This window comes from Artibeus jamaicensis, unplaced genomic scaffold (genome assembly GCF_021234435.1).
Source record: "Artibeus jamaicensis isolate MK-2021 breed Jamaican fruit bat unplaced genomic scaffold, CSHL_Jam_final contig_384, whole genome shotgun sequence".
NCBI classification, from domain to species: Eukaryota; Metazoa; Chordata; class Mammalia; order Chiroptera; family Phyllostomidae; genus Artibeus; species Artibeus jamaicensis.
The window spans coordinates 679,114-695,703 of record NW_026521810.1 but is presented as its reverse complement, the minus strand read 5'-3'; the positions used below and the strand labels follow the sequence as shown (position 1 = coordinate 695,703).

Genomic DNA, 16,590 nt, shown 5'->3' with positions numbered 1-16,590 from the left:
AACATATCCATGAAACCAGTTAAAAGTTATACTTATGTCTTTGGATTTCATGACTTGGAATACTTCTTTCCATCCCCTTCTTGCCTGTAAGGTCTCTTTTGAGAAATCAGCTGACAGTCTGACGGTAACTCCTTTGTAGGTGACTGTCCCCTTATCTCTTGCCACTTCTAGGATTCTCTCCTTCATTTTAATTTTGGCTAATGTAATTATGATGTGCCTTGGTGTGTTCCTTCTTGGGTCCAATTTCTTTGGGATTCTGAGCTTCCTGTATTTCCTGGAAGTCTATTGTCTTTGCCAAATTGGGGAAGTGACCTACATCCATGATTGCTCTATCCAGCAAAGCTTTCATGTAGAATGGAAGGGCAGATGAAGTGCTTCTCAGATAAGGTCAAATTCAAGGAATTCATCATCACCAAGCCCTTATTATATGAAATGTTAAAGGGACTTATCTAAGAAAAGGAAGATAAAAAAGATGAACAGTGAAAGGACAGCAAACTCACAGTTATTAAGAACCACACCTAAAACAAAAGCAAACTAAGAGGACAACTAGATCAGGAGCGGAACCATAAAAATGGAGATCACATGAAGGGTTAGCAACAGCGGAGTGGGAGGAGGAAAAGGGGGGAGAAGGTACAGAGAATAAGTAGCATAGATGATAGGTATATAATAGGGGGGAGGGCAAGAATAGTATGGGAAATATAGGATCTAAAGAGCTTGTGACACCTAGACATAAACTAAAGGGGGGAATGTGGGGGAGGGGTTGTGCAGGGTGGAGGGGAATGAAGGGAGTGAAACAGGACAATGGTAATGGCATAATTAGTAATATATATAGTTATAGTTGTTATAGTTATAGTGTTATAGTTGTTATAAGTTAGTTATAGTTATAGTTATAGTTGTTATAGTTATAGTTGGTATAGTTATAGTTATAGTTATGTTAAATGACCATGCCTGAGATTAGTTGCAAAACTTGCTACTAAGAACAGCTCTCAATGGCTCTGCTCCATGTGTCCCATCCCAGTGGTTCAGACTTGCCAGAGGTGAGGACATCCTATATATTTTTTAAATATTTTCTCAACACTCTGAGTTCTGGCCATTTTATAAATCCCTATTTGGGGCCCCCGGCTGCACCCTGTATCAATGACTAGATTGTGGAAAAAAATGAATAAATCCTTTAACTATTCTGAGTTTTATCTTTTGCAGTAAAAAAATGGAAATGTAGGGAAACAAGTACACATTTAAATTAAAACTTGTCCAATGCTTTACTGTTCTAAATATTTCAGCTTTGGGTGATAATATTCATTCGGCATGAGTACATTTAGTAACTACATATTCAGTGTAAAGCATAATAGTGAGATAGAGACCAAGATGTCTTCAAAATGGCCCCTGTCCTATTAATGCAATGTTTAAAATATCCACCCACATTGGATATTTGTTATATTTCTCATTTTCTTCATTCACTCATTAATATTAACTTAATTCTTACCCTATGACCAGTATCATTTCCAGAACTAGTAGTGTCCATAAATCTTGATAAGTTGGTAATCCAGTACTAAAAGAAACAATATAAGCCAATATATATGATACAGTATGGTAAGTTGTAGAATAGCAGTATGATTTGACTGTTGTGGGTGCCCAGAAGCAGAGATGGCAGGGGTTGACTCCCAAGAGGAGGACATGCGGCTGGACTCTAGTAGAAAAGCAGGGGTTCAACAGACTAAAATGGAGTGGGAAAGAGATTCCAGGTAGAATAGTAAGTGTGTGCAAAGGCAGCAAGATGTTCATAGACAAATAACAAAAGGATCATCATCTAAAGGAGAGAAGCTAAAGGGGAGGCAGGAAAGTAGGCTGGTGCTAGAAAAGGCCTTGCATGCCCTGTGAAGAATCATGACTTATTGAGAAGAGTGTGGGAGCAGTGACAAAGATTGCCATATTGGAGAAGAAAGGGTGGTCAGGAGGTTTTGTCATAGGCAGGGTAAGAAACAATGAAGGCTGTCATAACAGGAGCAGTGGCAATGAAATTAGAGAGGAATGTTTCTGAAGTAGATGCAACAGGACTTGATCACTTGGACACAGGGAGTGAGGGAATCAGCAGAGATGAGCCCATGACTAATGTCTCATTCAAACCCATCAACCCCAAAATGTCATACTCCAAAATTACCAACCTGAGAAGGAAAGGGTTAATATATTCCACTTGTCTCACTACAGCATTTTTTGTTGTTGTTGAATAACTATGAGTCTCTTTGGAGATGGCTTCTCTGGAATTCACACACCTAATAACAGGGTTTTAGATCAGGTAACCTAAGAGTTGGCCCCAACTTCCTTGACAGCCTACAGAAGGGAAGTGGTATCTTGCCTGAAGTCCCTGCCGAGTTCTTGTGTCAGGGGTGCCATGCCTTAGAATACTAGAGCCTGCAGAAATCCCCAATATTTAAAAGTCTTTATTAACTGGCAGCTCAGTTTGGCCACCTGGTTCAATCATAGAATCTGAAAAGTGAACATGGGAGAAAATAAAGAAAAGAAAGCTGCTATTTTGTCTGTTAATGTAACAAACATTCAAACCTATCAAGAATTTTTGGTGATTTTATTTGAGACAAACTGACAACAATTGCCAGGAAGCAAAATCTCAATAAATTGAGAAATGCTCCTGAGAATGGCATTTTAGCACCTTATTTATATATTACAATCAAAGGAGGAGACATAAAGGGATTACCTGAAATCAATTTGTAATAGATTAGGGAGGTGGAAGAAAGCAAAGCACTTGGGGGATGGGGAACTCTGGGATTCGATAAAAAGTAAAATAAAATGCATATTTATTTTTTTAAGAATTAAAATAGAGCCTTTTTATTAGAAAGACAATAGTACATATTAGCCCTTGCTAAAGGTATTCAATAAAGAAGTGGAGATATTTTTATTCCCAGGTAATTGTCACATGCAGTCTCTCTTTACTCTCCAAATGAATATTTACTCTCTAATATTCATATTTCTTTTAGACACATGAGTACAGGATAGTTAACAGTCAACAATTAACATGATAGTGATAACAATGAGGAGATTTGTAGTCTCAACTTGTGCCCAAGGGGTTTGGAAAAAGAAAAGTGACCTTGACATTCCAAAGGTATGTTATCATAGATGCAAAAAGATAACAGACACAATGAGACACCACCTCACACTGGTGAGAATGGCCATCATAAGAAAATGAACAAACAAGTGTAGGAGAGGATGTGGAAAAAAGGGAACCCTAGTGCACTGTTGGTGGAAATGCAGACTGGTGCAGCCACTGTGGAAAACAGTATGGAATTTCCTCAGAAAACTAAAAATGAAACTGCCTTTTGACCCAGCAATTGCACTGCCGGGATTATACCCTAAGATCCCTGAAACACCAATCCAAAAGAAACCATGCACTCCAGTGTTCATAGCAGCACAATTTACAGTAGCCAAGTGCTGGAAGCTACCTAAGTGCTCATCAGTAAATGAGTGGATCAAAAAACTATGGTCCATTTGCACAATGGAATTCTACACAGCAGAGAGAAAGAAGGAGCTTCTACACTTTGCTACAGCATAGATGGGACTGGAAAGCATGCTAAGTGAAATAAGCCAGGCAGTGAGGGACAAATACCATATGATATCACCTTTAATTGGAACATAATCAACAAAAGAAAAAAGTAAGCAAAATATAACTCGAGTTATTGAAAATAAGAACAATCTAACAATAGCTAAAGGGGAGTGGGGAGGGAACAGAGGAGAGAAGGGTTTTCAGGAACTACTATGAAGGACACATGGACAAAACCAAGGAGTAGAATGGAAGCAAGGGAGGGTGGTGGGTTTGGACGGAGTGGCGGGAGAGAAAATACAGACAACTGTAATTGAACAATAATAAAATAATTTTAAAAAATAGACAGGCTTAAGTAAGGTAAAGATTGACCTTTGTTAGGAAAAAATACGAGCCTAGGACATGACTACCCACCACAAACTACTTTTAATTAATGAGTGTTAGTTTCAGACCATCCTTTGTGGTTACTTTAGGTCTCTGAGTTTCTAAGGTTCCCTCAAAGGCCTCCCCTGAGCTTGTCAGGTTAATATATGGCCCCTTTTTGTCCACATGTTCCTAAATAAAAGTCGTTCACAACAGTCTTTAAAGAATACCACTGTGAAGAATGACTCCAGGCTCCTTTTTCTTATCCAATCCTTGGGTGAATTCTAACTCAAGGTCAAGGAGGAAATCTTTGATTAAGTACTGTTACCCTTTTTCAGACCTGAAAAGTAATCGAGGGTCGATCAGTCAATGAAGATTATTTCCATACTCTGCTCTGGCCATTTCCTCATCTTATTATAATCAACAGAGGCCCCCTTGTGGTTAAAACTCTTTCCCTTCCAGAAAACTTTGTGAAAATATGTTCCTCATTATTTCACCAAAGTGAAAAAGCTGATAGGTTAACTTTTACATTAATGAGAATGAAATTCATTCCATTATCAGTTGGGGCTGATTAAGTATATAGGAGGATCAGTTTCACCAAAATGAGTTTTTGGAGATAGCTTCCATTCCTTACTTCAGGTGGAGGACTTGCTTACTTCCTTTTGGAAATATCTGAAGCAAGATACCGTCATTCTTATGTCATTGCCTGAGATGTGCCAGCTCTTTAAATGCTATGATGTGCAGATGTACAAGGTAAGAAGACATTGGCTGAGTTGCTGGTTTGTACCTTTCCAGAAGTTGGTGCCAAAGGCTGGGGTTAGAACCACAGCCCTTTCTCACCACAGTGCCCATGGCTTTGGGAGTCTGAGCAGTAAACAGTGAGGTTGAAGGATCACAAGCTTTTGATATTTCCCTAAAACTCAGCTTTTTTTTTTTCTGAATTCAGTGAGTCTGACTTATCTCATGTAAGGAAAAAGGCAGTATACACGGTAGACTTTGGTTTCAGTGACCAGAGAACCCCAAACTGAATCAAAATTCTCTGGCAATTTCAACAAAAGAAGACATTTAAAAATGAGTGATTAGAATAATTACTTTAAAATAAAACATGTATAACTGCCAGGGGGTTTGGATTTGTTTGTTTTTAAACTCTATCTCTAGAGTGATTATTATAGTTTGGGGGTCAGTTATATTTTCACTACAGTTTTTGTGGTGAATATATGTTCTTTTAAGCTAGTCACAAACCTTTATCTTTTTTTTCTTATTTTTAGGAAGCAATGTTATGCTAGTTTTTTAACACAAATGTTGAAAGCCAGGGCTTGGGTTTAGCCATTAAATATTTTGGTTTGACCCAAATATACCTCTTTTTTAAAATTTTGAATTAGCTTTGTCTGTGTGACTCAGTTGGTTGGAGCATTATCCCATAACCACCAAAATGTTGTGTTTTTACTTCCTGGTCAGGGCACATACCTAGGCTTTGGGTTTGATCCCCAGTTGGGGCATTTGTGGGAGGCCACCAATCTCTTGATCTCTCTCCAATGGCCTCCCACTGGCTGTCTCTCTCTACTCCCCCTTCCTCAGGTGAAGAATTAAAAAATATTTTTAAATCAATTATTAATATTTTAAGACCTTTGAAAAAGTTTGAATTCCGTTCCTACACAGTGAGCTGTGGCAATGGCTGCATGGTATCTGTCCCCTCGGACTAGGTGGGACCTTCCCTCTGAATTTGGCATATGTTACTTTTGGGCACTTGTAGTTAGAGGATACCTGAACTGGCTAGAAGTCACATCTCTTCACTTTCATTGTAGGGAATCAAAGATGTCCTCCTTAATGATTTTCTTTTCTTCTTTATTTAATTTATTTTTTTAAATTGATTATGCTGTTACAGTTGTTCTATTCCCCCCCTTCTTTCCCCTCCACCCTGCCCCCCCATCCCCACCATTACCCCCCTTTAGTTTATGTCCATGTGTCTCAAGTCCTTTAGGTTCTATATTTCCCATGCTATTCTTGCCCCCCCATCTATTTTCTATCTACTGTCTATGCTACTTATTTTCTGTACCTTCTCCCCCCATCTCCTCCTCCCACTCCCCTGTTGCTAACCCTCCTTGAGATCTTCATTTCTATGTTTCCACTCCTGATCTAGCTGTTCTTTTAGTTTGCTTTCCTTTTAGGTGTGGTTGTTAATAACTGTGAGCTTGTTGTTCTTTCACTGTTCATGTTTCTTTAACTTCTTTTTCTTAGATAAGTCCCTTTAACATTTCATATAATAAGGGCTTGGTGATGATGAACTCCTTGAATTTGATCTTATCTGAGAAGCACCTTATCTGTCCTTCCATTCTAAATGAAAGTTTTGCTGGATAGAGCAATCTTGGTTGTAGGTCTTTAGATTTCATGACTTGGAATATTTCTTTCCAGCCCCTTCTTGCCTGTAAGGTCTCTTTTGAGAAATCTGCTGACAGTCTGATGGGGACTCCTTTGTAGGTGATTGTCCCCTTAGCTCTTGCTGCTTCTAGGATTCTCTCCTTCATTTTAATTTTGGCTAATGTAAGTATGATATGCCTTGGTGTGTTTCTTCTTGAGTCCAACTTTTTTGGTACTCTCTGAGCTTCTTGGATTTCTTGGAAGTCTATTTCCTTTGCCAGATTGGGGAAATTTTCTTTTATTATTTGTTCAAATAATTTTTCCACTGGTGGCTGTGACTTTCCCCTTCTGGTACCCCTATAATTTGGATATTGGAGCGTTTAAAGATGTCCTGGAGGTTCCTAAGACTCTCCTCATTTCTTTGAATTCTTGCTCCTTGACTCTTTTCTGTTTGGCCATTATTTGCTTTCTTCTGGTCCACGCCATTGATTTGAGTCCCAGTTTCCTTTTCATCGCTATGGGTTTTCTGTGCAATTCCATTAATTTCAATTAGTTTTGCCTTCATATATTTGTCTAATTTGTCGGTATAATCAACCAGATCTGTGAGGATCCTGATGACCAGTGTTTTAAACTGTGCGTCTGAGAGTTTTGCTATTTCTTCGTCGCTTAGATTTATCTCTGGGGCTTTGAGGTCTTCCTGCAACATTTTTGGTCTGTTCTGGCCCTTTAAATGTGAGAAGCGGTGCCTTGGACTCCCAGGTCGCTGGGTTGTGACGCTGTATGTGGGGGCATGGTCAGAGCGGGGATTTGGCGGGGCCCTCTACTGCCGCTTGCCACGGGACTGCCGGGGGCCCCGGTCCAACCACCCACTCCCTCGCCTGTCCGCTCGCGCCCAGATAGGCGACCGCAGTCAACACGCAGCACCGCCTCCCCACTGTCTCCTCTGCAGTCGCTCACCCGGTGGGTTGTTCGGTCGCTCACTAGGTCCAATCCTGCGTTTGGAACCCGTGCGTCTGGTTTCGAGGGTCTGGATTCCGCGCCCGGGTCTGACCCAGTCCTTCTGTGCAACCCCTCACGAGATGCCGGTTTCGCCCCTTACTGGTCGGGTTGAAGAATTTGTTGTTAACGGACTTCCGAAAAGTTCAATTTTCCGTGTTCTGGTTGTGTTTTCTGATGCTAATATTTAGTTGTCCCTAAACTTGGTTGTGTGAGAAGGCACGGCACATCCACCTATACCTCCATCTTGGTGGAAGTCCCTGTCCTCCTTAATGATTTTCTGTGAGACGTTTCTATTCAGTACCTAAAATCTGTCTGGTTATTTAGTGAGAAACTTAAGCTATGGCTACTTAATGGTTTTCCAACCCTCTTATAGATCTTCAAACTCAAAGGTAGGTTTCAATAAGAAAAGTAAATTCTGTGAGAATAGATTCAGAATTTGACTTTCAGACTGGGCAGGACTCTCAGCTATGTAACCCTTTCTCCCCCTCATGCACAAATACAATTCTGCTTCAAACCATGTGGCTTGTGTTTTAGTGCCAGTGGTGTATTCCTGCACTGATCCATCCACACCCTTTTACTGATTCCCCCTTATGAATAAGCAGATGGAATTTTGGTAGGTCCAAGGGGTTAGAGGTGTAGAAAAAGTGCCTGACTGTCATAAAGTCAGGGAGAATGTGGCTGGTGCTCCAGGCAGCCCACTGCACACCTTTATTCTTCAACACACTCCTTGGGGCAGTCCACAGTCCTCACTCATTACCCCTCCAGCAGGAATGAGCAGGCTCTGCCACCAATATCCTTCCACCTCTCTGTGCTCTATGAAACCTCCCAGAGAGGCTTCAAAAAATATAAATTTCTCCTTAGAAATTCGTCCCATATCTTTAAGTTTCTCTCAGCCTATGGAGGCATCAGCATATCTGCTTCTCTGTAATCTTGTCTCCTCACTGACTTTCTAGAACACTTTTTCTTCCCATCAGCTGCCAGATTATGGTCTCTGGCTTTCCTCAGGCTGCTCATTCAAGGCTAACCATGGCTTTCTTTAAACATTAGTACACTCTTGCTATATGAGTACCATCTTTATGGTCCTGGAAATAACCTTTTTCTCCCTTCTGGCAGTGTCAAATTTCTCGATCATTGCCTAGAGCTCTCTCCAATGTCCCCTATCCATAAGTCCCACTTTTCTTGGGTCAGGTTAGAGCCACTGTAATCACCAAACTTGCCACAGTTATCTCCCTACTCTTCTGTCAGTCTTTGCACATTTTTTGCTGGCTTCTCAGAGTGCCCACATAATAGGATCATATCTAATTTTTACCCACCACCCCTGTACCCCGATCAGTACTCACATTGGGTATCTTGATCCCAGTTTGACCCATTTGGAAATTTTTACCTTGCCAGTGTGGGCTCATGGGCCATGTGGTTGCCATGCAGGGAGGCAGTAAGGTGGGGACACTGCAGAGAAAAAATAAGGTCTGAGACTTTCTTTGAAAGGGGAAAAGAAGCCTGCTGCAGTATTCCTAGGATCATGTTACCATCTGCCCTAACTCAAGCCCTCCGTTTCTCTCTGTCACTCCTATAGCTTACTTCAGTAGCTTCCTAGCCAGTTGAATGTCTTGCTTCCAACCTCAGTATACTCCCTTCTAGACCCAGCGATTATTATATTTTTACTTTTTATTAATCTTTATTGTATTTTTTCATTACTGTTTAGTTCCTTTATGCCCCCTTCCTCCAGCAATCACCACATTTGAGTCCACACATCCTTGAGTCATTTTTTTCTCAATACCTCTCTCCCTTCACCTACCCTGTTCCCAATAGCTGTTATCCTGCTCTCCATCTACAAGTCTGTCCCCATTTTCCTTGTTAGTTTAGTTCGTTCATTAGGTTCCATATGTAAGTGAAATCATATGGTAGTTGACTTTTTCTGACTAGCTTATTTCACTTAGCATAATGGTCTCAAGGTCTATCATGCTGTCACAAGGGTAAAATTTTCTTCTTTATAATGGCTGAGTAGAGCTACATTGTGTAAATGTTCCATACTTGTTTTATCTACTCATCTACTGATGAAGATTTAGGCTGCTTCCATATCTTAGCAATTGTAAATAACACTGCAATGAACATAGAGTTGTTTATGCTCTTTAGAATTAGTGTTTTGGGTTCCTTCAGATATATTCCCAGAAGTGAAATCACTGGGTCAAAAGAAAGATCCATTTTTATTTTTTTCCTGTATCTTCATACTGCTTTCCACAGTGGCTCCACTACCAACAGTGCAAAAGGGTTTCCCTTTCTTCACATTCTCCAGCACTCCTTGTTTGTTGATTTACTGATGATAGCCATTATGACAGGTGTAAGATGACATCTCATTTTGGTTTTAATTTGCATTTCTGTGATAATTAGTGATGTTGAGCATCTTTTCATATGTTTATTGGCCATATGTATGTCCTTCTTGAAGAAGTATCTATTCAGGTCTTTTGCCCATTTTTTAACTGGGTTATTTGTTTGTTTGGTGTTGAGTATGATAAATTCATTATAAATTTTGGATATTAACCCTTAACAGTTATATCAGTGAACATGTTCTCCCATTTTGTGGGTTTTAAATTTTGTTGCTGCTTCCTTTGTGGTGCAAAACTTTTTTAGTTTGAGGGAGTCCTATTTGTTCATTTTTTTCTCTTTTATTTCTCTTGCTTGGGGAGAAATATCCAATAAAATATTGCTACAAGCAATGTCCAAGATTTTCCTGCCTATGTTTTCTTCTAGAATTTATATGGTTTCAGTCTAACATGTAAGCCTTTAATCAATTTTGAATTCATTCTTGTTTTTTAATAGTTATTTTATTGTTATTCAATTACACTTGTCTGCATTTCCCCCCAACGATTCCCCCCCACCCCAGACAAACCCACCTCACTCCCTTGCTTCCATTCTACTCCTTGGTTTTGTCCATGTGTCCTTCATAGTAGTTCCTGAAAACCCTTCTCTCCTCTGTTCCCTCCCCACTCCCCTTTAGCTATTGTTAGATTGTTCTTATTTTCAATAACTCGAGTTATATTTTGCTTACTTTTTTCTTTTGTTGATTATGTTCCAATTAAAGGTGATATCATATGGTATTTGTCCCTCACTGCCTGGCTTATTTCACTTAGCATGCTTTCCAGTCCCATCTATGCTGTAGCAAAGTGTAGAAGCTCCTTCTTTCTCTCTGCTGTGTAGAATTCCATTGTGCAAATGGACCATAGTTTTTTGATCCACTCATTTACTGATGAGCACTTAGGTAGCTTCCAGCACTTGGCTACTGTAAATTGTGCTGCTATGAACACTGGAGTGCATGGTTTCTTTTGGATTGGTGTTTCAGGGATCTTAGGGTATAATCCCGGCAGTGCAATTGCTGGGTCAAAAGGCAGTTTCATTTTTAGTTTTCTGAGGAAATTCCATACTGTTTTCCACAGTGGCTGTACCAGTCTGCATTTCCACCAACAGTGCACTAGGGTTCCCTTTTTTCCACATCCTCTCCTACACTTGTTTGTTCATTTTCTTATGATGGCCATTCTCACCAGTGTGAGGTGGTATCTCATCGTGTTTTTAATTTGCAACTCTCTGATGGCTAGTGATACTGAGTACCTTTTCATATGTCTCTAGGCTCTTTGTATGTCTTCCTTGGAGATGTGTGTGTTCAGGTCTATTACTCATTTTTTAATTGAGTTTTTTGTCTTCCTGGAATGGAGTCCTGTGAGTTATTTATATATTTTGAAGATCAAACCCTTGTCTGCAGTATCATTGGCAAATATGTTTTCCCATATAGTTGGTTCTCTTTTTATTTTAATGCTGCTTTCTTTGGCCATGCAGAAGCTTTTTAATTTGACAAGGTCCCATTTGTTTATACTTCCTCTCATGGCTCTTGCTTTAGGGGATGTATCAGTGAACATGTTGGTGTGTGGAATGACTGAGATTTTCCTGCCAATGTGTTTCTCTAAGACTTTTATGGTGTGATGACTTATATTTAAATCTTTTATCCACCTTGAATTTATTTTTGTATATGATGTAAGTTGGTGATCGAGTTTCACTTTTTTGCATGTAGCTGTCCAGATCTCCCAACACCATTTTTTGAAGAGGCTATCTTTACTCCATTTTATGCTGCCGCCCCTTTTGTCAAATATTAATTGTTGTAGACACTTGGATTTATTTCTGGGCACTCTATTCTGTTCCATTGATCTATGTGTCTGTTCTTATGCCAGTACCGCCAGACTGTTTTGATTACAGTGGCCTTGTAATACAGTTTGTTGTCAGGTACTGTGATACCTCCTACTTTGTTTTTCTTTCTTAAAATTGCTGCAGGTATTCAGGGTCATTTATAATTTCACATACATTTTTGAAGTGTTTGCTCTATATCTCTGAAATATGTCATCGGCACTTTAATAAGGATTGCATTGAATCTATAAATTGCTTTGGATAGTATGGACATTTTGATGATGTTAATTCTTCCAATCCATGAGCATGTACATGCTTCCATTTGTTTATGTCTTCTTTTACTTTTTTTCTTCAGTGTTGTGTAGTTTTCAGAGTGTAGGACTTTTACCTCCTTGGTTAGGTTTCTTCCTAGGTACTTTATTTTTTCTTGTTGCTATAGCAAATAAAATTGTTTTAATAAATTATGTTTCTGATATTTCATTATTGGTGTACAAAAAATGCCTTTGGTATCTGGATATTGATTTTGTATCTCGCTCTTTTGCCCAATTTACTTATTAGGTCGAGTAGCTTTTTGGTGGAGTCTATAGGATTTTCTATGTACACTATCATGTCATCTGCAAACAATGACAGTTTTGCTTTCTCCTTTCCAGTATGGATGACTTTTATTTCTTTTTCTTGTGTGGTTGCTGTGGGGAGGTCTCCCAATACTATTTTGAATAGAAGTGGTGAAAGTGAGCATCCTTGTCTTGCTCCTAATCTTAGGAGGAAAGTTTTAGTTCTTGCCTATTGAATATGCTGTTGGCTGTTGGTCTCTCATATAAGGCCTTTATTATGTTGATGAATACTCCTTCTATTCTCACTCCGTTGAATGTTATTATCATAAATGGATGCTGCACCTTATCAAATGCTTTTTTTGCATCTATTGATATGGTCATATGATTTATGTTGTTGCTTTTATTTATGTAATGTATTACATTTATTGATTTGTGAATATTGAACCATCCTTGCATCCCTAGGATGAATCCCACTTGGTCATGGTGTATGATATTTTTAAGGTATTGCTGGATGCAGTTTGCCAATATTTTGTTGAGGATTTTAGCATGTATGTTCACCAGTAATATTGGCCTGAAGTTTTCTTTCTTTGTTATATCTTTATCTGGTTTGGGGATTAGGATGACGCTAGCTTCATAAACAGAGTTTGGGAGTCTTCCATCTTCTTGCATTTTTTTGGAATGATCTTGAAGGATAGGGGTTATCTCTTCCTTAAATGCTTTTTAAAAATTCTCCTGTGAAACAGTGTGGTCCAGGGCTTTTGTGTGATGGGAGTTTTTTTATTACTGTTTCAATTTCATCAGCTGTTATTGTTCTGTTCAGGCTTTCTGCTTCTTCTTCACTCAGTTTTGGAAAATTATATTTTTCTATAATTTTGTCCATTTCACCTAGACATTCAAATTTCTTGGCATACACTTCTTCATAGTAATTTCTTACAATCCTTTGTATTTCTGTGGTATCAGTTGTAATCTCTCCTCCTTCATTTCTGATTGTGCTCATTTGGGTTCTCTCTCTTTTTCTCGATGAGTATGCCTAAAGGCTTGTCGATTTTATTTATCTTTTCAAAGAAGCAGCTCCTGGATTTATTGGTCCTTAGAGTTGTGCTTTTAGTCTCTATGTTGTTTAATTATGCTGTGATCTTTGTTATTTCCTTCCTTCTACTTGCTCTGGACTGTCTTTGTTGTTGTTTCTCCAATTCTTGTAGATGTAGGGTTAGGTTATTTATTTGAAATGTTTCTATCTTTTTTAGGTGGGCCTGTATCAGTATGAACTTCCCTCTCAGAGCTGCCGTCATTGTGTCCCATAAGTTTTGGATGTTGTGAGTTCATTTTCATTTGTTTCCAGAAACTTTTTTTTTTGTTTCCAGAAACTTTTTGATATCTTTCTTAATCACATTCCTGACCCATTCATTGTTTAATAGCATGTTATTCAATCTCCCTGAGTTTGAGTGTTTTTGAGTTTTTTCATTGAGGTTGGTTTCTAGTTTCAGTCCCTGCGGTCTGAAAAAATGCTTGATATGATTTCCCTTTTCTTGAATTTGTTGAGGCTTGTTTTGTGTTCTATCATGTGATGTACCTTTGAAAATGTTCCTTGTGCATTTGTAAAGAATATGTATTTTACTTCTTTGGGATGAAATTCTCTCTATATATATCAGTTAAATCCATTTCATCTAGGACATTATTCTATGCCACAGTATCTTTGTTGATATTGGTTTGGAAGATTTATTCATTTGTGACAGTGGAGTGTTAAAATCCCCTAGTATAATTGTGTTGCTATCAATATCTTTCCTGAAGTCCTCCAAGATTTTCTTTATGTATTTGGGTGCTCCTATGATGGGTGCATACATATTTACAATGTTTACGTCTTCTTCATGGATTCTTCCCTTGAGTATTATGAAGTGACCTTCTGGGTCTCTTTTTATGCCCTCCCCCTTTTTTTGACGTCTATTTTGTCTAATATGAGTATGCAACTCCTGCTTTTTTTCCTGTCTATTTGCTTGGAATATTTGTTTCCAGCCCTCCACTTTCAGTGTGTGTAGTCTTTTGTTTTGAGATGGGTCTCTTGTAGGCAGTATATGTGTGAGTCATGCTTTCTTATTTATTCAGCTATTCTATGTCTTTTGATTGAAGCATTTAATCTATTTGCCTTTAATGTTATCATTGATAGGTACTTATTCATTTCCATTTTTTGTACTTGTGTTCCTCCCTCTCTTATTGTTTTTCTTTCTGTTCTTAAAGCAGACCATTTAGCATGTTTTGCAGAGCTGGTTTGGGGAAATATATCCTTTGAGGCTTCTTTTGTCCTAGAAGGTTCTTATTTGGCTTTCCATTTTAATTGAGAGCCTTGCTGGATAGTGTACCCTCAGTTGTAGCCCCTTGGTTTTCATTACTTGTAATTGTTGCTGTTCCCTTCTGTCTTAAAGTGTTTCCTTTGAGAAGTCAGCTGTTAGTCTTACCAGGGCTCCCTTGTAAGTCACTTTCTATTTTTCCCTTGCTCTTTTTAGGATTTTGTCTTTGTCTTGGAATTTTGCCATTTTAATTATGATGTGTCTTGAAGTGGGCCTCTCTGTGTTCCTGTTGATTAGGACTCTCTGCATTTCCTGGATTTGTGTGAGTTTTCTCTCATTAAATTAGGGAAGATTTCCATCATTACTTTTTCAAACAGGTTTTCTATTCCTTACTCCTCTTTTTTCCTCCTTCTGGTATCTCTATTATATGAATATATTACATTTCATGTTTTCCTGCATTTCTCTTAACCCTTCTTCATTCTTTCTGAGTCTCTTTTTCTTTTCTTGCTCTTTCTGGGTGTTTCTTTGTACCTTGTCCTCCAGCTCACTGATCGATTCTTTGCTTGCTCTAGCCTGCTTTTGATTCCTTGCACTGTGTTCTTCAAAGCATAAATTGTAATCTTCATTGTTTCTTGCTACTTATTGATAGTTTCTATTGTCTTTTTCATATTGATACAGTTTGCAGTGAGTTCATTGTAGTTTCCCTATAGTTTTTGGTAATTCTCTGTGAGTTCATTCAGCTTCATGATAACCATTACTTTGAACTCAGTATATGATAGTTTACTTGCCTCTTTTTCAGTTAGTATTTTATCTGAAGCTTCCTACTTTCCTCTCATTCGGGGATTGTTTCCTTGTCTTCTCATTGTTTGTTTGTGTTCAGTTGGAGGGGGAAGGCAAAATGGTCTAAGACAACAGAAATGTATTCTATGGTATTTAAAGTACCAACCCATAGAGAAGAGATAAAAGTTCCTTTGGATATGTACAATGTCAACTGTGATATTTCACTGAAGTAGCCACTTTTTAGAAAGGGTGGAAAATATATGACTCTCATTGGGGGTGGGGAAGCGTTGTGAGTTGGAGCTAGAAAACAGTGAGCTTGTGGGAGGTCAGATTATGAAGTGAGTATAAAGGATAAAAAATAGGTGTGGTGTGTGAGAGAATAGAATTAACCACAACAGTATTGAAGTTCTAAAAACAGTGAAGTAAGATCCGAGAGGGGTGCTGTGGGGTATTTACAATAGTATGGAACCACATTTATTTACAATAGTAATGGAGCAACTACCACATGACAGAATCTATGTGATCTGAAAAACAAGAATAGGAAGTACAGGACCTAGACTAGTGGCTATTGGAACACAAGTGAAGTGAAAGACAGAAAATTAAAAATACACTATGAAAGAGAGAAAAAGGGAAACCAGTCAAACAGTGCATTTTAACATGCCAAGCAAAGAAGACTAAACAGAAAGAAGAGAAATAAAAAATACTAATAAAATAAAAGAAGTAAAAATAATGAAAAATGATAATAATACAAATATACAATAACCTGCAAGTTCTCTGGAGTTGCAAAGTGAAATTTGTCTTACTGCCTCAGTTGTTGGGATGACCCCTCTTTAGGTTTAACTCTGGTCCTTTCACAGCTCCACCTTTTATTGTCTCACTTGTGAGAATAAAAAAAAAGTGGGAATTATAAAAGGGGGGGAAGGGAAGGAAAAAAGAAAGGAAGGAAGGAAGAAGGAATAAAGACAGAAAGAAGGAAAGAAAATAAGAAGCAACTTTAAAAAGTGGGAGGGTGCTCCTGCTGGCTTTAAACAAGCAAAATCTGTTCTGCTGATCTTCCTGGCTGCAGCAAGCCGAGAGGGGTGGGTGGGGTTGGGCGCAATATGACTGTGAGTGTCGGGGTAAGTCTCACTCTGTTCCAGGGGCTGGGGATGTGAGCTCTTGGCCTCAGCACCTAGGGTGGGACTGGCAGCCACTGGGACGCAGGTTCAGGTGTGCGAAGTCCCTGGCGCTGCCCGTGTGAGCATTCAGCCTCCGCTGTTGGGGTGGGATGGGCAGCCGCTGGGCTAGGGGTTTGGGCACACACTGTCCCAGGGTGTCATGTGTGAGCATGCAGCCGCTGTGGTGGCAACCAGGGCAGGGTGGGGGTTGGCTGGGTGGGGTTTGGCTGGGTCAGTGGCGCACCTCTTGGTTTGCTGATGTGGCTGGGGTTAGGGGTGCAGTCGTGGTCATGGCAGCAGAGGTGGGCTGGGGCCGGGGCTGAGGCTGCAGAGGCTGCTCAGGCTGCTCTGGTGCAGCTAGGGGAGGCAGGGGT

At 39.3% G+C, this 16,590-nt stretch overlaps 1 protein-coding gene across 1 annotated transcript in view; it reads left to right on the top strand.

Annotated features, from left to right (window-relative positions):
- RFX8 (regulatory factor X8) overlaps positions 1-16,590 on the top strand; it is a 115,028-nt gene that overhangs the window by 59,288 nt on the left and 39,150 nt on the right. The window contains 4 exon segments of the mRNA XM_053664531.1: positions 4,553-4,666; positions 5,227-5,233; positions 7,525-7,659; positions 14,299-14,301. Of these exon segments, the coding sequence (XP_053520506.1) occupies positions 4,553-4,666; positions 5,227-5,233; positions 7,525-7,659; positions 14,299-14,301 (259 nt within the window).